General features: G+C 42.9%; 1 protein-coding gene across 1 annotated transcript in view; it reads right to left on the bottom strand.

The window, feature by feature from the left end:
* The window catches only part of snx29 (sorting nexin 29), a 140438-nt gene that overhangs the window by 27342 nt on the left and 91509 nt on the right, over window positions 1-21587 (bottom strand). The window contains exon 19 of the mRNA XM_035145252.2: window positions 4503-4643. Coding sequence (XP_035001143.1) covers window positions 4503-4643 — 141 coding nt within the window. The remainder of the gene's footprint in view (window positions 1-4502; window positions 4644-21587) is intronic.

Below are 21587 nucleotides of genomic sequence, written 5' to 3'. Positions count from 1 at the left end.
CATCCTCTGAATGAGATCCGCCCAGTTGCCAAGCAGGTATGTAGTCGCGATCAGTGCATCATGAAACCAACACTCTTTTGTTAGAGAGATCCCCAAAACCTAAACCTAACACCCAACAACAGAACATGGGAGAAAATAATTCTAAATGTTGTGCATTCTTTGTGTCCCTGCAGGTCTTGGTGGCCTTGGATGCCCTGAAGGGTCTCGGCGTCCTGCACACGGACATAAAACCAGACAACATCATGTTCGTTAACATGAAGGATCAGCCACTCAGGATCAAGTTAATTGACTTTGGCTGCGCCATGATGGCGTCCCAAGTCCAGCTGGGGATGGAGATCCAGCCGTGTGGGTACATGTGAGTTCATCCTGCACAGCATCTGTTTAGCAACATTATTTTCTCTGCCCTGAAATGTTTCAACAGATTTTTCATCTGTGGCTCATGTCTTTCCTTCTCAGGGCTCCAGAGATCTCTCTGGGTCTTCCATTCTCCGAGGCCATCGATGTGTGGGGGGTCGGGTGTGTACTGGCGTTCCTGTACCTGGCTCAAAACCTTTTCTCCATTAAATGCCAATATCAAATGGTATTTATCATCCAACCAAATGGATTTTTATTTGTTTTTCATATTCATAGAGAATGTAAGTGGATGTGATTCTCATAATGTGTATTCTGTCTGTAGATGAAGAACATGGTGACAGTGCTGGGCCAGCCGCAGGACCACCTGCTCCGTGCTGGAATGTACAGCGAGGAGTTCTTCATCGAAGAGGAGGGTGTAGACAGTCCATCATGGAGACTGATGGTAGTGTAATCATGTTCTTCTATGTTTGAGAATTTTAATGGAGCATTTTTAAATCATACTGCCCTGTTCTCATCTTTATTTATTTTTGTTCCTTCAGACTGCAGAAGAATTCACGGCTGTTAATAACGTGGAAACAGAGGAAGAGGAGAGCTTCATCGAGCTGCCGAACTCCCTCAACGGCCTGATTCATGTGAGTACTCTCTCATGTGTTGTACGAGCAAAGACTGGATCTGTACCAGTTATTTATCTGTCAATCGGGAGCTGGATCATCTGACCTGAAACCTGTTTTCAAATCCAGATCCATCCGAAGTTGGGGGCGGCTGAGATGGAAGACCGCATGGCCTTTGTGTCTCTGTTGGAGGGGCTGCTGCATCTTGACGGGGATGAGAGGATCTCTCCTTGTCAAGCTCTGGAGCTGCCCTTCATATCCATGAGCCACCTGAGGGAGGACGTCCACAGCCGAGACTAGTAAGTGACCACATGTCCTTTCACACTGGAACTAAACAACACACCAGGTTGGATGGACTGATGGTTTTCATTAATTGACAGTGACTGATTTACTAATTGATTGTCTTTCCTCATCCAGTCTGACCACCTCCCAAGTAGCAATGAGGGTCTGCCCAACGGAGGACAACGTCCACTTTTCAACGTCAGACAGCAGCTACTCTGGCTCCATGGACGAAGTCTCCTGGGATTCTGTGGAGGCTCTAGACTCCACAAGTGTCACCAGTGAACAGTTCTGCTGTACTGACCTGAGAACAGTGTCCACAGACACCTCAGTCTGGTCGTCCATCGGAGATGATGACACCAGGGAGGAAGTCTCCGGGTGGTCTGACCGGACTATGGATTCCGGAGATACCTCGGTCTGGTCGTCCATCGGAGATGATGACACCAGTGAGGAAGCCTCCTGGGATTCTGTGGAGGCTCTAGACTCCACAGAATCCCAGGAGGACAGCGTCCACGGTTCAACGTCAGACAGCAGCTACTCTGGCTCCATGGACGAAGTCTCCTGGGATTCGGTGGAGGCTCTAGAATCCACAAGTGTCACCAGTGAACAGTTCTGGTGTGCTGACGTGACAATAGTGTCCACAGACACCTGGTCGCCACTTTTCAATGGCACCAGGGAGGAAGTCTCCTGCCGTTCTGACGAGGCTGCAGACGTCACCGCTGCAGCCACAGCCTCCTCGGGCGGCAAGAGGAAGCTGTGGAGAAGAATTCGAAAATTCTTCTCGAGCCTCACAAGCTGCTGCCGTCCGAAAGTTGAGGACTGAATATATATTTCTTTATTTCTTTATTGGTGTTTTTCTATTTTAATATACATTGTACAAATATGTTTTTACTACTTTTTAATACATTTTAATACTTTTAATATTTATAATGATTTTTATACCTTGAATAAGGGTTGTCTGTTGCAGTGTGTAAATAAAATGTATTGAATGTATTTTAGTCCAGTGTCTCATCATTATACAAACATGGAGTCTCAGATCTCAGGATATTTTTTTTTTTATCTCAGACACATTTAGATCTGTATCGTAGCATCGACCACTTGTGATTGGATCACTCAGGATGGATGTGGATACCTGGTCTGAGCTGTGACTTAGTGATGCTCAAAACTTTACCCTTCATTCCACCCACAGTTATTCTCTGGTGTTCTCTCACTCTTAGTCTCCAACAACTTATTGAATCTCAGCAGGTCCTCACACTGCAGCCATGAGGCAGAAGCAGATCCAAACCGTGTTCCCCTGAGGAGGAGGCCTTTCAGCTCCACCAGGCCCTTTAGAATTAAGACTAATGTGACCTCCAATGGCACATTCAGCGTACGTGTCACCTTCTCTATACACTGGTGAGAGAGATAAAGTTTGAAGGTGAACTGTTAATCCTTGGAAAGAGATTATGGGTGAGAAAGGTACCGAAGGTAAAGAAGAAAACACGCTTTCCTCTCTGCACATTGTGAAATTAATCAGTTATTGGGCCACAGATTCAGTGTTTCTGGGTAAGAGGCACCGGTGTTAATGTACTGTGGTCAGTTTCACACACACACACACACACACACACACACACACACACACACACACACACACACACACACACACACACACACACACACACACACACACACACACACACACACACACACACACACACACACACACACACACACACACACACACCATATTTGCAGTCCCTGAAACTAAGCATTGAGTGCATCCAGCATCTAGCTGTGAAAGAGCCGACTTTAAAAGGTGGCGGAGTCAGGCGACAGGCTTTTGGCTGAGCCAGCGTCAAATCCGAACAGCCAGAGAATCGGGGTCAGCACCAAATTATATCCCAAAGGTTGGAGGGAGACAGGAGAACAGGATGAAAAAGAGGAGGAGAGGAGCAGGGTCAGAGGAGAGACAGAGAGATCTCCAAGTTGCTCAAGGGCCAAGTGAGTCATAGAGATGCGTAGCAGCGACTGTCCCCTGTAGATGAATAGTGAGGCCGGGTGTGTGGCAGCAAAAACAGAAAGGATGAATGAAGAGGTGGTGAAGAGGAATAAACTTCCTGCAGTGGTTGGCCCCATCTGATCAGCGCTTCACTTGCTCAACAGAATTTACAGGCGGATATACATTTTTTACAGCCCGATGTAAATTTTTACGACACCTGGTGAAAGTCATAAGGGTTTGTATGTTTTATGGGGGAGAAGAGTTCAATCCACTATTCACTAAAACCCTGCCCTGAACAGATAGTGACTGTCGTTCCGCTCCAGCAGCCCTCGCCAAACTTTACCTATTCAACAAGAGCCACCTCGTTCGAAAATCCCTTTCTGTGAGATATGCTTTTTGAAAATATGAACAACAAAGAATACCTTTATCTAGCCACGTATGGAAGCGAAGCAGCTAAGCAGTGTTATGTGACAATGAAATAACAGTGTGAGTTTACATTTTCTATATCACACCTATAAGACGAAGACTAACTGGCTCTGCAATGCAACACAAATACAAAGCTCTATATTTATTTCTTCTTTTGCCTGATTTAGCTCATCTCTTAAGTTTATCTTAAGCTATTTTAGGAGCTTCCTTTTTAGCTGAGCATTCTCTTAATGTAATTGTATTTAATCTACCTGCTTTATTTTGTTTTATTTGACTATTTAATCTTGTTTATTTCATTGCTCATTGTATTGCTGTATTGTTGTATCCTATTTTCACAGTATTTTGAAGCACCTTGTATTGCAACTTTGCACAGTATGTAGTCATATGCTGCATATTGAACACTAACTAACTAATTAACTAAGTAACTAACAAACTAATTAAGACTCTCCTATTCAAACAAGTCACCCGGAAACATCAGTCGAAGCTAACATTAGCTACATTTGATCAAACTGCTAACAACAGTTTTCATTTCAATCGCCAAAATTGATGGTCACCGCATTAAATTGAGAAGTCTTTTATGTTTCTACTTCTCTATGCCATTGAGAACTCGATGTTGTCGAAAATTGCTATTAATTGTGGGTGGAAATCTGCCACCGTTATGTTGCAAAGTGCACATGGACCATGCGCGATCAGAAATCTTGACTGGTCAAGCAACGGAACCAAAGGTCTATTAGCAATCATAATTATCAACTGATGGACATTGACTATTCTTAATTTGCCACTACTCGACACAAATGGCTGACGAAGAGACACAAAAGGACCAATCCGATTGGTTGGGGTTACTGTCGGCTCACCTTGTTCCCTATGGCTTTCTTCGGTGGGAAGTTGAAGGTTTCCACCTGTGGAAACTGGCTTCTCAGGTGGCTGTGGAGCTCCCTGAACTCTGTGTAACGTCTGTACACATTCCACTCGTTGTCTAGGATGCGGATGTACACCTGAGGATAGATGAGATGGACATAACTATTGAGTCATTAAATCAGCAATTAAAATCACTGCGAGAAAAAACACCATTGTTCTGCCCCCTATCAAATATGAAATAAGGCCATAAAATGAGAAAATACAGGAAAAACACATCAATAGCAAACTGTTGTTTCATAGTCTTTTATTGCAGTTATTTGACATTAAGCGTATATACCTAATAAATGAGATGGGTGAAAGAATGACATCCTCTCAACACTGTGAATGTGTATTTTCACTTATATACGGCTACACATTACAGAGAGCGGGTCTTCGGATAGACGTCACTGTGCTGCCACCATTTCTATGCACCATTAGCTGCTTTATTCAGACTCACAAAAGATAGTCGGAGCAGAGAGGGAAGAAGAGATGAGCCTATTACAAGGGAGAGTGAAAAAAAAAGCAGGAGCTGGGATCCATTTTCACAGTAAAAAAAAAACCGGGGGAACACACAGAGACAAAAGAGAGAGCAGAAGAGCTTTGAAGAATTCAATTCTAAAACGCCCAACCGCAAAACAAAGATGTGTTTCGGGTACATGAAAACAGGAATTGATTGAAATATCGACCAAATGTACCTGAGTAGAGCTGCCCCCCTGCCAGGCAAATCAAAAAATAAGTAAACAAAAGACAACACTGTCAAAACGGTGCCATACTGCTCTACAGCTTCCAAACCCACAGTCCTGAAAGTCTCCATGACGGCTACTACTGCTGAATTCAGCCTTTGAACGGTCTACTAGCAAAAAAATGTTTTTTCATTTTAATTGGACAGCAAACCCTGAGCATCAACAATACACATCACATTCAGGTTTAACATGACTTCTCCTTTTCTGAATCCTTGCTTTAGGGTCACATGAAGTAGCCTGAGCATTGCATGCTGATTTGTGCTGATTTGTGCTGTCAGGTTCACTGCAGTCAGGCCCACTGCTGAGCTGCCTGACTGGAGAAGTGAGGCCAGGACTGATGTGCATCACCCCAGAAACCACAGCAGCAGCTGCTGAAGGAAAGAAGACTTTAAAGGGAAAAAGAGAACTCCAGCAGAAGTACATGTCAGCTGTCCAGCAGCATCTGAAATCCCTTCTGCCCCACATCTTCACAACAACATCAAGAACTCGTGACCTTTTCACGCTCACTCGTGCTGAGGACGATTCTAAGAGTATTCACCAAATTTCATAGCAATCTTATTGAGATAATTCACTGAACAAGTAAAACAAATGACCTGTTTGATTGCTTGAGATATAGCCAGAGGTAAGTTGGTAGGATTCATCCGCTGGGGACCATCAATGTTCATGAATGTGTTTACAAAATTTAATGGAAATCTATAACTCCAGATATGTCGGTCAGGACCAACGTAGTGGACTTAACAAAAGAAAAGGCCATAATTATTCTTATAACCATTATTCTTGTCATATTTGACTTTAGTTACACTTTGATGAAGTAAAGTGTCCTAAGTGGAAGTGCAGAAAACAAACTGTCAACACTACAAGGACTCTCACTATGTTTTGTGCTCATCCTCGAAAATTTGACAGGCCAAGGTTTAAGAAGCTGATGACAGAAGGTTTTGTTTCGAGGTGACAGTGATCTTTGTCGAGCATGTCTAAACACTGTTAATGAAAATGAAGAAATGACAGAATTCACAAAATAGTTGAGTTAAACGCTCTAAATGAGGGATCATCAATGGGCTCCTCAGAGATACTGCATGGGGGGGCAATTATTGTCTGATAATACAATGAAAATATTTCTTTTTTCAATTCCTTTTTTAAGTATGTCTAAAAATACTCATTATGTGAATTAAACATGTTATCACAAAATTAATTAGTTTTAAAAAATGTTGTACCAGCATGATGTACCCATGACTTTTTATTCAATCGTGTGCAGGTGGGAACTACCCAGCATGAATTCATAACTGTGAACTAGTGAGCTATGTAATATTGTTAAATTAAATTTTTGTTTTTCTTCAGTGCATGTAGTCGGGGGTCCCTGCTCTGTATGTAGCAAGATTGATTTCTTTGTCTGTTTGTTTGTCCACTCTATCAACTGACTCACTCTGTCAACAGATTTGTATACAGTGGTTACAGTAATATATAGTCTTAATGAAATCTGCTCTCTAATTTAAAACAGGATTTAACACCAAAGAAATCTAAGCCTCGACTTTGGAGGAACAACCAATAAAGATCACTCAGGCATAATTTAGAGGGATGACGGACACAGCGGGGGCGCGGAGGGAGAGACATGAGCCATAGATAATGCATGTGGTAATAAGTACAGACACAACATGGGAACTTATTGCCATTTCAGCCCAGCTCATTTGGCGGATGTGGCAGCAAAGTCAGCAGCAGTGGCTGTGACACACAGCTCATCGAGGCAATTAAAGGACTTGAGCTCCTTCTTCTCATTGTCATAACTCAAGTCACACACAAAATAGGCCTCTTATAACTCCAGGATTTGCCTCAAAATAATCAGGTTTCAGGGTTTTCTGGGGGGTAAAATTCTGCATACTTTTAATTAAATATTGTGTTGTTGTCTTGATTTTGACTGAGGAAGGGTGCCGCAGTTTCGGACTTTTTAAAATCCCTGCTTTACAATGACATGTTGTACTAAAAGCAGCAGCACTGAAAGGAAAAGGCCACCCATCCATCCATTCATGATCCACACCGCTCATCCTATAAGGGTTGCTGGGTGGGTGGGGGGTGGCCTGGAGCCAATCCCAAGAAAAGGCCAGAATCTGGTAAATGACAGTCGCGGTTGACAAGATGGGAGCAGACAAGGCCATTAATGGACCGGAGAGATGTCACCTCAGCACTTCATGTCTGACCTACAGAAGCTCTTCTAAGTTTTTACCAACTTTTTTTTTGCAAGTTAAGAGAAACAGTGACTTGTTATGATCTGGTCGTGTGTGTGTGTGTGTGTGTGTGTGTGTGTGTGTGTGTGTGTGTGTGTGTGTGTGTGTGTGTGTGTGTGTGTGTGTGTGTGTGTGTGTGTATCAGAGTTCCCTAATGAAAATATTTCATCTTGGACATTTGGATTTTGATAAATTCGATTTTTTTCCTGTCCATGTCAGCGAACGGGATTTGCATCTAAAAAGGTGGATGAATTGTTCCACCTTAAATCTTAAATCATATTTCACAACTTCAATCTGGACTCGTCAGAGGCGTTTGAAGGAGAATGCTTAAAAATAAGTGGTCTGACATTTCAATCACCTCCAAAAATACAAAAACATCCGGATTTCCACACGTCCGCAGCTGCACGTTTGCCAGAATCACTTCATTGGAATGAAAACAGGGATGTCAAAGTCACCGTCAAGGCCACACGGGGCCAATTACTGTAGTATTAAGTTGAGCGCAAGACAAATCAGTATGTATTTTGTGCATTGTTGTTCAACTGGAGGAAAGCAGGGTCTGTGCTTTGAGATATTCCATAGGTTCCACTAAAATACTCGGCTGAACATAAAGCCCTGATAAACATGATAAAAAACTTTCTGTGATCAAATTTCACTTCTAATATCTGACACAATCCAACTCACTCGCCCGTAAAGTAACATTTCAGTCATATGCGATATTTCCCGGGACTCAAATGTATCTTGAGCCCAAAAAATAGTTTATTAATAAATCATCATATTTTTTTAACATAATCCACAATGAGCACCCTTTAGCCTGCTTCAAAAACCAGACGGGTAAAATGTCCTTACGTGCTGCATGTTACACAATCCACATGTCATCTCCTGGGTCAGAATACACATTAGGAGCTGCATTAGCAACAGTGCGACGAAGGGATAAGTCCCATATTGTCTGTAGTTTCTCAGACATCAAATGGCTCCCCACGTATGGCGGCATTAGCACAGCGGGCTTAATCCACTTTGCACCGTCTCATTGGCACACTTATTTATGGCAGCACATTAGCCTCTGCACACAGCTACCGGCTCCCTCTGTCCGACTAATCACAAAATAGTCTTTCATTATCTCAGCGGCGTCTGGAAAAATATTTGAGCGCCAACGTTTCAGTATTTCCAACAAAAGCCGCCTTCAAACGGGGCTAGGGTCTCTAAACGGGGTGCAGAGGGACCTGGTGGAAAACGGTGGGTTGTATTTTCCTGTTGTTTAAAGCTCGCCTGTGATGGACACAGTCCTATTGTCAGTATTTAAATGGCTTATGACAAGATCTAAGAAAGCGTAAATAATACGTTTTGTGAAAATATGAGCCCAATGAGCGCACGAAAGGAGAATGTGCCTCTGCTTACTGAAGTCTAAGTAATTTATGATGCTGAGAAAGGTCTTTTAGAGGTGGACTGTTGTGATTTACTTCTTTGATACGGCTTTTCCCACAAGTCTAAATCAACCATTTCAGATGGAAATCAAATGTATTGTAGCGAAATGAAAGGCCAAGAAAAAAAGTGTAGAAGCTTCTCCCCAGTCCCAGTACTACTATATGTCTTACAGTGTAGCTGCATTGCAATTTCGTCTGTTGAATCTGATGTGGGCGCAGAGTTGTCTCAGTGCCTCTTGCACAATGCATTTCTTATTCTGTGATAGAAAACATCATTATAGAAAAAAGGAGTCTAGAAAAAAAAAAAACAGTGCTCACTGTCTGGAGTCTCTGAGGAGCTGTCGGCACTGGAAGGGTTTACTGTTGAGATTTTGGATGACAGTCCGTAATCGAAATCGATTTCTGATTTATACTAAAGACGCCGTCGATGTTTGACAATGGAATAAAAAGAAAATTGGCTCACAAATGCAGGGTACACAATGAAATAAGATTTACATCTCCACTGCCTATAGTAAAGGCTTCATAGATTCAAACGTCACAGTAGTGCAGTGTCTACTGTCGATTTGGCACTAAAATAGTGACAGGATATAAAGATGGACCATGTATCTCCCTTTCCTCCCATTTAAGCCAAAGTATCCCAGACATGGGTGATGCCATCTTGCACTGGTGATCACGGCGTCCAACGCAACCAATCACAAGTCAATCTCAGCTGTCAATCGTGATGTCTCATACTATTTTTATAGCATCAAATAAACAATTAATACCAGAAACTCGAACAGTTGTGATAAGAACTACTTTAAATGAAAAAAAATCAACTAAATTTGGCATTCTTAGTTATACAAAAAGTTTGTGGCCTATCCTACAACCAGCCACCAGGGGGTGATCTACATGTTTAGGCTTCTCTTTTTAGGAGCTGTTATGTCGTCAATCTTTATATACATGTATTGGTTTAACACTGAAGAAAACAGCTCTGAGTAAAGCTATCTCATACAGTAGCTACAAACTCTGTCTACAAGTTCAACCTTTACGATAATGTTATCTGTTACTATGTTAGGCCAGAAGAGGGTGCTATTGAGTATCTATTCAACTTTTTCATTCTAAATGCGACGTTCTGCAACACAACTTTTCCCGAAACCACTTATGTATCCTCGTTCCTTATACTTTATGTACTCCTGCTTTTTTATACCTAATAGGTATACTTTTCTTGGATCTATATTATTAATAATATTATTAATAGAACTATTACTGAGCCGGTGTGAGTTTGATTGCAAGAGGAGCCTATAGGCTGCATTAGTGAGGAGAATGAGTAAAAACTAAAGTGACTGAACTCAAAGTCGTAACCCATCATATCACATTCATGTCAAAGGCACTCTTTCCAAATTGTTACAAAGGAATAGTTCAATATCTGGGAAGTATGCTAATTCACTTTATTGCAGATATCAGTCTCATATCTGTCCATTAAAGATAAGGATAAATAAGCAGTGACTTCCTGTAGACTTGCTTTTGTAATGAGGTTACCATATAAGCAGGGGACACTGGTTCTCGGGACCAACTCACAGCAAGAAAGCAAATAAGTGTGTTTCCAAATGTTGAACTATACCTTGAATACTCTCTAGCCTCTTAAACTGGTCGGAAATCTTAATGTTTAAAAATGTTACTTTGATGTAAATAACTCTTATTTGTGCTCCGCTGTGTCTTGAAAGATGAGCACAGAACTTTTTTTAGATGATTGTTTCAGGGCGTGGGAATAATTCTTATAGATCAGTGGTGACATTTGAGACAAAATGTCACTGGGCAAGAACAGGACGCTCACTTTAAGCTGAGGCCCAATACAGAGATTTGATAAAGAATGGAGCAACAACAAAGGGGAAAAAAAATCTCCAACAAACAGCATATAAGGAGAAATCTGTTCCTCTCACTGGAGTATGTGACTATATGTGTTATCTTTCCTTCCTCTGTGTGATAATTCATTTCAACAGTTGATGCCACATGACAGTTATCAAATGACATTAGCTGCGCCTGGATGGTGACACGATAACAAAAGCTGTGCTCTGTGTTTTCCCAGCCTGCTTCGATGTGAAAGGGTTAGCATGGGCTTTCATTTATTCATTAGGATCCCCATTAGCGGACACATCAAGCCAGTCCGATGTCTGCAGACACACACACACGCATGATGATGATGAATGATTCAAAGTTTTCTAAATGTGTGTGTGTGAAATGTGGGAGGGAGTTCCAGCAGCTGGTGGAAACTGTGGAGAACATGCAAAGTGCACACTCAAAGGAAACCTAAGACCCATCTCTGTGGCCCCATCCAGGGCGACAGACACAGCAGCACAGCAGCTTCCCGAGGAGAAAAGTCCTTTCATACTGTGACATAACTCCAGAAACTAATATCTGAGACGGGAAGCCTGTGAACTGATAATGTGAGCTTTTTTGTGTGTTTGACATTAAACTGGATCTTTAGCTGGAGGGTATTCCAACGAGCAGATGGAACCGGGAGTATTAGTGAGCCACATCTGATACTTGCAGGAGGTGCGGCTGATAATGATTAGATGATAGTGATGTCTTTCGCTCCCTCTCTCTCTTACTGCTGTATCTCTCTGTGAAGACGCTGGTCCGTTGTTCCCCTCTATCTGACTGCCAGGCTAACTGTGGTAAAAACTGTGTGCAAAAACGTATGATATCACCAAATCACTGTGGATCAGGATAAGAACCCAATGAATCAAACTCCATCTGCTTCTGACCTATTCTAGTTGATTGTGATCTAGTTGACTTCGGTTTAAATTGAACACTTGCTGAAGGTGTTGATCTATGGTGGCCAAGACAAAAGCTTATCAAAGGAAAACATGAATGCAAACCGTACAACACAGCTTCAAAAGTCACAACACGAATGCAAACACCATAACACAAATGCAAACGCCACAACACAGCTACAATAGTCACAACACGACTGCAAAGGCCATGGCCCGAATGCAAAAGCCACAACATGAATGCAAACCCCAAAACACTGATGCTAACACCACAACACAACTACAAAAGCCACCACATAGATGCAAAGGCCACAACACAATTACAAAAGCCAGGGCACGAATGCAAACGCCACAACATGAATGCAAACACACAAACACAAATGCAAAAGCCTCACAACAGAAACACAATCACAACAGAAGTGAGCAACAACGATAGTTATATTCAGTTGTGTTAATAACAGACATTTATTTACTGCAGTCAAGTGAACAGTCGTTTGTTAGAACCCGGTCGAGCCATTCGACGCTGAAAATTAGATTTTTGTCTATTAGAGGGGAGATACAGGTGCGTTCCTCATTTTTGGTTGCTCCAAGCACATTAAATAGCCAAGCATCACATTCTAAGTGGTGCTGGCTTGGCCGCAGGTATGAACTCAGCAGTAATTTCAGCTCTTTTTATTCTCACCATCTATCCGTTTTGGTTGTGTTTCTGTGTTTTTCCATAAATGCACCTGTGTGAGGCGTCTCTCGGTGGAACAGATCAGACAGAAACAGGAAAGACACTAAAGCAACATATTGGAAAGAGAAATTCATGGGTTTTCAATGCCAGGCGATGATTTAAAGCCATGAAACAATTAATTAAAGAAGAAAAGACGGAAGGAAAAAAGGGAGGCTTTGAAACCCCTGCCAGACACAGAAGGTGCTAAGATGTCTATAAAGGTGGGCGTCAATGTATTTTCAGAGAGAGGGACTGAGTGAGTAGAAGAGGATGAGAGCGAGTCAATCCAAAGCAAAGGCAGCAGAGCTTCTCGTCATCACACTGCTCTCTTCACAGATCATTCTCGGCCTAAACATTTGCCCAATTAGGCAGAAAATAGAATCCATTTGAAGGTTTAAAGAGGGGGAGCAGAGAAAAGACGAGACCTGAATGCATTTGTGGATCCTGGTCATGTCGCTGAAACCATTCTTGAAAGCAGTGCTGCCGTAGTCAACATGGATAAAATGCTAAAGACGAATAAGATGGAGTCTACAGTCATATTGGCAGATCTGCGAAGCTGGATGACAGGGTTGCTCCCTATAAAGTGAAACCTAAGTGTCTTGGTCGTCCTCTGCTGGCTGCAGTATAAGTCGTAAAATCCCACCTCCTCCGTGTGAGTGGCTGGGACGCGGGCCAAAGTCAAAGTACGTACATGTACACACACATATATTACAACTGTCCCATTCATACTAAAATGGGGGACAGCGTCTATCTGGCTTCCACGCATTCCTACCTCATCACACATTCCATTCCACTGTACCTAGAGCATGCACAGACGATGCATAAAGTCAGCGGGGTCACAAACTTTGGACTGCATGCAGATGTCCATCCCTATCGGACATGGGTGGACCACAACATTTACGTCAGAGGTCCATCGCAGACCTCAGCAGACTGGTGGTTGCGGAATCATTGAAGTCCCCTTAACTCATGATTGGTCAAGCGCACGTATGGGTAGGACGTCAATATTGTGGCTCCATCCTCTCATCATAACTGTGCAGACTCTGGCTCCAAATGACATAATCAATACAACGTGGCGGCGTTCGTATGGGGGATATTACGGTTTTGTTTCTGTATGGTGGGAGGAAGTGGAGATGTGTTGTCCATTTTTATAAAGTCTATGACTCATACAGAGATGGCTAACATGTTGATGTGACTGCACTTAGTACTTGGTAGCAGGCTTCAGAAGGTAACATTCGCTAATCAGCTTAAAGTAAGGGTCGTTGTTGGTCAGAAACCTAATTACTGGATAAATTAAAATCACCAAAGTCAATCAATCATCAAAATTGTATTTGTATAGCCCATATTCACAAATGATAATTTGTCTCATAGGGCTTAACAAGGTGCGACATCCTCTGTCCTTCACCCTCAACAAGAGTTTTTCATTGTAATCTGTCGAGTTGATGACGAGACATTTTACTGTCTACCTCACGATAGCAGTAAAGGAAAAATGAGGGGAACAACCAAAAGAGTTGACAGGGACAAGACCCATCACATTTGACAAGGGATGATTAAAAGTTGTCCCCTCAATCCAAAACGTATGCCCTTCAATTTTATGGTTTATTAGTTAACCGTGTGAAACTGTGCCCAAATCAGGAATAGGAGACAGGAATACAACACAAAGACGGTGCTACAGAGAGAGACAGAAAAGAGGGTGATTACTACCTTTACTGCAGTAAAGGTGTTTATTTTAGAACGCTGTTGATACTGATGCCCAACAGAAATAGACACTGTGGGGGAGAAGCCAGAAGATGCAGATGAGGAAGAATTTTGTTGGTAAAGTGGAGAGGAGGAGGAGGAGGAGGAAGAGGAGTTGTGTGGCTGGAACACAAACTGAAACATTCCTTTGTCGAGTTGTTTCCTTTTCAATAACAGGAGTGGATGAATGACTAAATGGGAGAAATTAAAGTCTAATCGAACAACTGAGTCCACTAAGAACTCTCAATAAGCAAAACATCGACGATAGCACCACTGTGGGGGTGCTGTGAAGCAACGGGTGGCAGCAATCCAAACTCCATTGTTTTGCTGCTAATGCTTAAGAAAATAAAGGCATATGATCCTCTTTATATATTCAACTGATTCTATTGGTTGAAGCAAGCTGCAGTTTCACCTTCTCCCCCGGTTGGGCACGTATAACGACTCCACATCTACCGATAAAGGTTGAGATTTATTTTGGCAGATAAAAATAAAGACATTTGCCTTTTCTGTGCCCTACACACCCTGTCTGTGCTCGAGGGGAAGCTGCTGGAGGTTTATAAGGTAGAGGTGACTGATTCAAACACAGGAGGGAGAAAAGGCAGTCTCTCAAATCTGCCTCTCCACTTTTTTTCACCTTTTTTCTCTTAAGCTGCTTTCAGACGTGCACTGAGGTCGGGGCATTGTCCTGGAGGGGCTGGATATGAGAAGGCAAAAATCCAAGTCGGTTGCTCCTGACATTTTCAGGAACCTATCCTGCCAGCCCCTTAGTAGAGTCTCCTGAAAATGAGCCCATGTGAGACCACTACAGGAAATGTACAGAAAAGTCCCAGAAGGGTGAGTGGGCACGTTGTTTCTGACTCGCAACTGAAAACTGAGAACAAAACAAAAAGAATACAAATATTTCAGGGTCAAAAAGAGGTGTCATACTCATAGAGGTCGCCAACAAAGAGTTCAGCTTGGTAAAGGACAAGATTCGAGAGCTTTTGGTGATGAGGGCAGACGCCACACATCGACACCGGCAGCTCGGCTGCATACCTCCTGCATGCTCGGCCCAGACGCCCCCCCTCGTCTGAATACCCCCGACATTTCCCTGCTGTTGTGAATGAGTCTGAGCAAGACAACCCCCTGCTGCACAAATTGGGTCGGGACATTTTCTGTAAATGTCTGAAAACTATCAACTAAGAATTTAAGCCACACTATTCACTACTGAAAAGAGGATTAAAAAGAAAAGAAAATGTCCTCATGCCTTCTTAAGCCACCTACTTAAGACTGTTAAATGCAAAAGTTTGGGCCCAAAAACTTTTTGTTGATTCTGGAAATGAAGAGAAGTAAATACATCACCTGCAGCAAACAAAGACTGAAATGATTCTGACAAAAGAAGCAGCTGGTGTTTCCAGAAGGATCCTCCTCATTAAAATCTGATAAAGAAAATAAAAGACAGTGCACGGAGGGTTTCTCTGCACATTTTACCGAGTGACTACCTTCCCCAGTCAAAAACAGCTCCTGGATGTGAAAGGAACCTATTATTAAAATGTTCCGTTGTCTATTTTACTGTTTGCATTCAAGAAAATGTCACAATACTCCCAATGCATATTGGTGATTTGAATAGACAGCTTTTTTGATTGTCTTTTAATGCTGGTTAGCAGTCTGCATCCATACCTGACAGTTATTTGAAATGCACATGGGAGACATAATAATGGAAACTCCCTTTGAAAACTGCTCATAACTGCTCATCAAGCATTCAGGACAACGAATCCCACAAACGGGAAATGTGGCTTCGCCTTGAGAATAAAGATCTTCACACACCAAGCCAGTGTGTTTTGTGTGTGTGTTTTAAATCCGTCAGGCACAGAAACCTTGCACACAATGAATTTTATTATTCTACTCAGTCCGGAAATTCACAGTGTGAGATAAAATGGAGTGGAGCAGTGAAGGTGATTTTGTGGTCCCCTCATTTCTTACAAAAAAAAAAGAAGAAAACATTGGTCCATTGACGGACGATGTCTGATCAAGACAAGTTACTTCCCGGGAGTCCTTGTGCTTTATCGTTGCAGATCCAGGATCACGGCTGCAGCCACATCATGGACCGCGATCATGGATCCTGGATTGTGATTACAACTACACTGCTTATATGCAATATCCCTACTCACACATACCACCAATACTGATAATACTGCTACCATTACTATCATCATTGCTGCTCCCTTCATTTCTGTCAGACATTTTCTTTCGTATAAATACTCTGAAGTTATGTTATACACTCTTTTCTCATGAACGTTGTACATACTGTTAATTTTATTGATGTGCTCTGTTACATGAGGGATCCCTCACATGTGACACTCTCTCTGAGGTTTCTACGTTTTTATCCCCTTTATAAAAGAGTTGTTTTACCTCACTTTAGTCGAGGGTTAAGGGCAGAGGATGTCGCACCTTGTTAGGTCCTATGAGGCAAATTGGGATTAGTTAATATGGGCTGTACAAATAAAAACTGATTGATTGATTGAACTTCAAATGTTTTGGATGAAAACTAAACTTGGTGTGCAAAGCCCTTCAAAGAGAAGGGCTTCTTCTTTACACAGAACTGCCACCGATATACTCGACACTAAGCTTTTTATCATTTGAGCATTAAGCAGAAGATCTCAAAGACTGACGGGTGGTAACCAGATCTGAGAGCTCTAAGTTGGGGGCCACCTCATGAGACAGTGCCGTTCCGTGCCGCCACAGCAGGAGGAAGACAGGACGAGCTGCGGCTCTTATCTCCGTCTATTATCACAACTGCTCCACTTTGCCCACCTCCATCCCCTGTCATCTCCCCCCTGCTCGCTCCTCCTCTTTGTGTGCCTCTCATCAAACAACTCGACTGAAGACTCAGTCACGGTGGGAGACTGCTCCCCTCTTACCTCTTCCATGTGAATGAATGAGTCACTGACAAATCCTGACAATCAGCTCTGAGTGTATTAAGAAAGCCAGGGAGTAAACGATTGAGGGCGAGGGCGGAGTGGAGGATGAAGAGCTGAATGTGGCGCAGGAGGGAAAAAGAGGAGAGGAAATGGGGAAAACAATGAAGCATGAGAGGGAGAGGCAGACTATTAGGGACACAAACAAAATGGGTAAATATATTTTGTGAGGAACAAGGACGAAGGAGCGCAGGGAACAGAGCAGAGCAGGGAGGTGAGGCACACTGACAAATTATGTTCCAGGCCAGCCACAGATCTAATCACATGGCTGGAGGCCAAAGTAGAGATCATCACACTTCCTTGAAGGGACAACGCCATCACCCCCCGCCCCTCTATGCCCAGAGGGAGAAAGGGCAGACCAAATTATCTATCCCACCTCTCACATCCCATTTCCACCCGCTAACAACACACGTTTAAAGTTTTTATTGGTGGGCGGCTTGGTGATGAAGTACCACAGCAGAACTTCACCTCAGCTCTGACTGCTGGACACCCTTTATGAGTCTGGACAGCGGGGGGTTCCTGTGCCTAAATACAGACGATGCATTAACAGCCGGTCAACACTTCTGCTTAATGTTAAAGAGGCATGATTAGTCCAATGAACCAATAGGGCTTCCTCGACAACTGCATTTTAGTTGATGAGTCGGGGGAGACAATTTTTTTTTACCTTTGCCAATGTGTAAAACAGAGAAAGGATGTTCTGTGGCCGGTGATGGGATTTTACACATATTTTTACATCTGGAGAATTCTCCTATATTCTCATCTACCTGATGATGGATTCATCCATATGCAGTGTGGCTTTTTAGGTGAGTGTAAACAATCAAATCAACACAAGTACAATGTCATTGACTCCAATAAAATAGCTGCAATACCTTTGTTAGACATGGGGCTCCATTTTAATTATCTTACTGCATGTTCCTAAAAGTATACTGCAAGTCCATTTAGAGGGGGTGCATCTACTTATGTGAGTTTAATGGTGGAATAAAGGTCGCTGTGCCAGACACACACAAAAAATGGTTGTACTTGGTCTTTTAATCAATCATATGTGTGTGTTTAACATGCAATAAAACACTCGGAGTGCCATCTCCCATTCCCTTTAAAAGCCAGGTGAAACCAGTATCACAACCAGGTCCAGTTGCATATGTGCACTTGTACAAGCCGCTATGTTGTCATCAGATTTATTTGTTCTGCCAACAAATATGAGCAATGGCTCTATATGAGTTAAAGTGTTTATTGCAATTGTATTATATTTATGTTCTAATGGTGACGTCCTCCTGTAGCTAAAAGGTCATATTAAATCCCTGATTCTGCCAATATACATGTCCATCAACAGATATGAATCTTATTTAAGTGCCATGGAACAAGACATTGTTCGATGGCACTCGATGGCTCTGGATAAGAGCGATGACTGAAGGGCCTGAAATGGAAATATAATGTAGATTACGCTGATGCTGAAGCTGATGCGGTGTCCGTGCTGCAGCGCGCGGCAGTAAAAGCAGCCTCTGTGCCTTCCCAAGGGTGTTTAATCTATGACTGATGGATGTAAGACCAAGACAACGACTGTAATTATCATCATCATCACTGTAAAACATTCATCAGTACCATCATCAACATAATAGTTATCTCCCTCTGTCACCAACCAGCCATTATCACAAGCGTAATCGCCGGCGTGAACGCCCGTACACACGCTCAGAGTCCTGAACGTGTGCGACAACACACAGACAAGTTGAGAAAAACGTGCACGAGATCTGGAGCATTAGCCTCATTTAAAAAACAGAACATCCATCTGTCTTTGAACGCAACACCAGCACACGCGCGTAGCTGCACATACTCAAACTTTGCATTAATGCATATGGATTAATTATCTGATCTGCATAGCTAAAGCAGCCCTTCACCACGCGGCCTGAACAACTGAGCAGCTCGGGAAATGAAGCTTATCGCCCCGGCAGCCACAGGTCCTCCGATGTGAACCCAGCCCTACCCCGGGTGCAGATGTAGAAATTAAAGGTGCTAACACATTTCGCACACTGCATTTCTCTTGGGGACGGGCAGCCCATCACAGGCAGCGGTGCTCACTTCTGAAAGAGTGTCAGAGAGGACGTCTCAATTATTCATCGAGTGGCTGATTTATGGGGTTTCATATGGTGCATATTAAAGGCTTTGGGAGGCACCGGGAAGCCAAAGACGCTTTATGTAGCTGCTATTAATTGGGAACCTCTATCACTCTCTTTCTCTTAGAGCACACAAACAACTACAGTTAAGGTATACTTACTATGCAAGGCTTTGGAAAGGTAAAAAATAAGTGAAAGTCTCATGCGCTTCTATAGAAATAGAACAAAAGTGTGGAGAGAAGAAACGGGGAAAGAACGGGAGTGAAAAAAAGTTACAGTTGACATTATCCAGTCTCTTTAGCATAATTAAAACAGTGGGAAGTTTGCAGCGAGCCCCTGACTTTGTGTGGAAATTATAGGTTCAGCTTTTCTGCTGATCAAAGAGAATCCCTCATTTGAAATACATGCACATGTATATGAATGTATATGCAAAACATCCCGGGAGTTCTGGATCAGAGGTGCTAGTTCTCAACATTGACATTCTCCTATTTGCATACACCGCAAATGTTCATACACCTCATTCACGCTGACTTACGTTTGCGGTAGTTGGTGTTTGTGTTTGGATGTGCGTGCATGGATGGATAGATGCACGAGCGCACAAGCAAGATCTGAACAACAGATCTTTTTGCAGTGCAGCATCTTTTTCTCATGGTATGGGTGTAATGTGTGATTCATTGTTGTTGTCAAAGTGCTGTGGGGGTGGGAGGGGAACCCCTGTTTCGTTCCTGGAACTTATCACCAGGAGCCGCACCACCTTTCTAAGACTGACGAAGACTGGAAGAGGAGTGGGAGTGAGTGCAAAGAAGACAAAGGAGGTGAAAAAGTGAAAAGGGGAGTAAATGATAAAAATAGAAGAGATGTAATAAAGGAGAGCAGTGTGCAGTGGGAGGAGGAGAGGTAGAGAGAGAGAGAGAGATGAATGATGATAAGCAGGTAAATCCATGAAAGGGGCGGTGAACACTGTGAGTTTATTGGAACAAAACTCCAAAATAACATTTGGCTCTAATGGCTGAAACTTCTCTGTGACTGTATTGTACCGGGTGTTGTTCTTACTGAAAGTTGTGAAGAATGAAACTTTTCCACCTCATGCTGTCCTAATATCACTGGCAGGTTAGAATTGTGTAGGGGAGAGTGTCTGGAGTACGGTGGCCCTGAAGGGCAAATCCAAACGACAAATGGGAAACCGGCAGATCAAAGAACACAACAGGCCTGGCCATTGAAAATAATTTGTTTCAGAGATTAGCAGTGCCGTTGTCACATTGTATCTGAAAAGGACTTTAAGGTGTTGTATCAGAATTTGGAAATACGTTTTTGGGGTTGTATTTTATAGGTACCATGAATAAATAATATTTGTAAGATATTAATCAATCCACAGTCAGACAAACCAGCTATAAATAAAGACTATCATTTCTTTAGGCACAATTCAGGATACAAATAAAAAGTTAAAAGAACCTTGGAGTAACACCTGAAGGCTTAAAGAAATCACTTAAGCTGCCGGTCAAGTTATTAAAAAGGGTTCAGATACGTTTTTTTCTCACCACTACATCTACAGAAACCTCTCTACCACCATACTGTTACAATATGTCTGTCAGACCATTTCACTGTCTGTCCTTCTCATTGGCCACTCTCATTGGTCAGCTGTGCGGGGGTGAAGGAGGAGTTACAGATTCAACACCTCTCTCTTGCTCTGTCGTCTTTTTGCACTTCTCCTGTGTACAGCCAATTCCAACAGTATGAATGCCTTGAAGCGATCCCAAAATGTGAGCCGTTATCACTATATTTCAATGATATTACAGCAGCCCGCTTTAGTTCTCAGCTCTCTGCCTTATTGCACACATCCTGCGAACTCCACAACTCATATTGTGACAACGCATAACGAGCCGGCGCCTCGTTTTGGGGGAAAAGAAAAGAGCTCCTCATCATCTCCTGAACGATGTTCTTTTTAAACCACAATGCCAGCCTAAAGTGCACAGGTAATGAAAACACAGACACTGATGCTCACACCGAATGACTCCCTGTGTTCGTTGGCGGCGTGCAAATGATGCTTCCTTCCCCTCCTCTCATAATAGCCTCTATTGTTGGCATTGTGTGGGAGGGAGACACTGATTCGCCACGGCCGGTATAATTCTCTCATTATGAGTTCAGAGGGGGGGAAAGGAAGCACGGGGAGGTGTGGCGGGATGCGGGCCCAGGGGCACGGCGTCCCACAAAGAGCAAAAATCCGACTGATAATGGAGCAAATCCATCAGCGTCTGGCTCTCCATCTCTGTCTGTCGCTCGTCATCCATCCACAGGCCTTTGGATGGAAGTCATTTCAGAGAGCTTGGAGTGAAAAGTGGCTCAGAAGAAATTCAAAAAGAGATAACGGAGTACAAGCAGTCTCGCCCTCACCACAATG

The sequence above is a fragment of the Hippoglossus stenolepis genome, chromosome 21, assembly GCF_022539355.2.
Source record: "Hippoglossus stenolepis isolate QCI-W04-F060 chromosome 21, HSTE1.2, whole genome shotgun sequence".
Classification (NCBI taxonomy): domain Eukaryota; kingdom Metazoa; phylum Chordata; class Actinopteri; order Pleuronectiformes; family Pleuronectidae; genus Hippoglossus; species Hippoglossus stenolepis.
The sequence above is the reverse complement of the archived record's forward strand: the minus strand, read 5'-3'. Positions and strand labels throughout refer to the sequence as shown.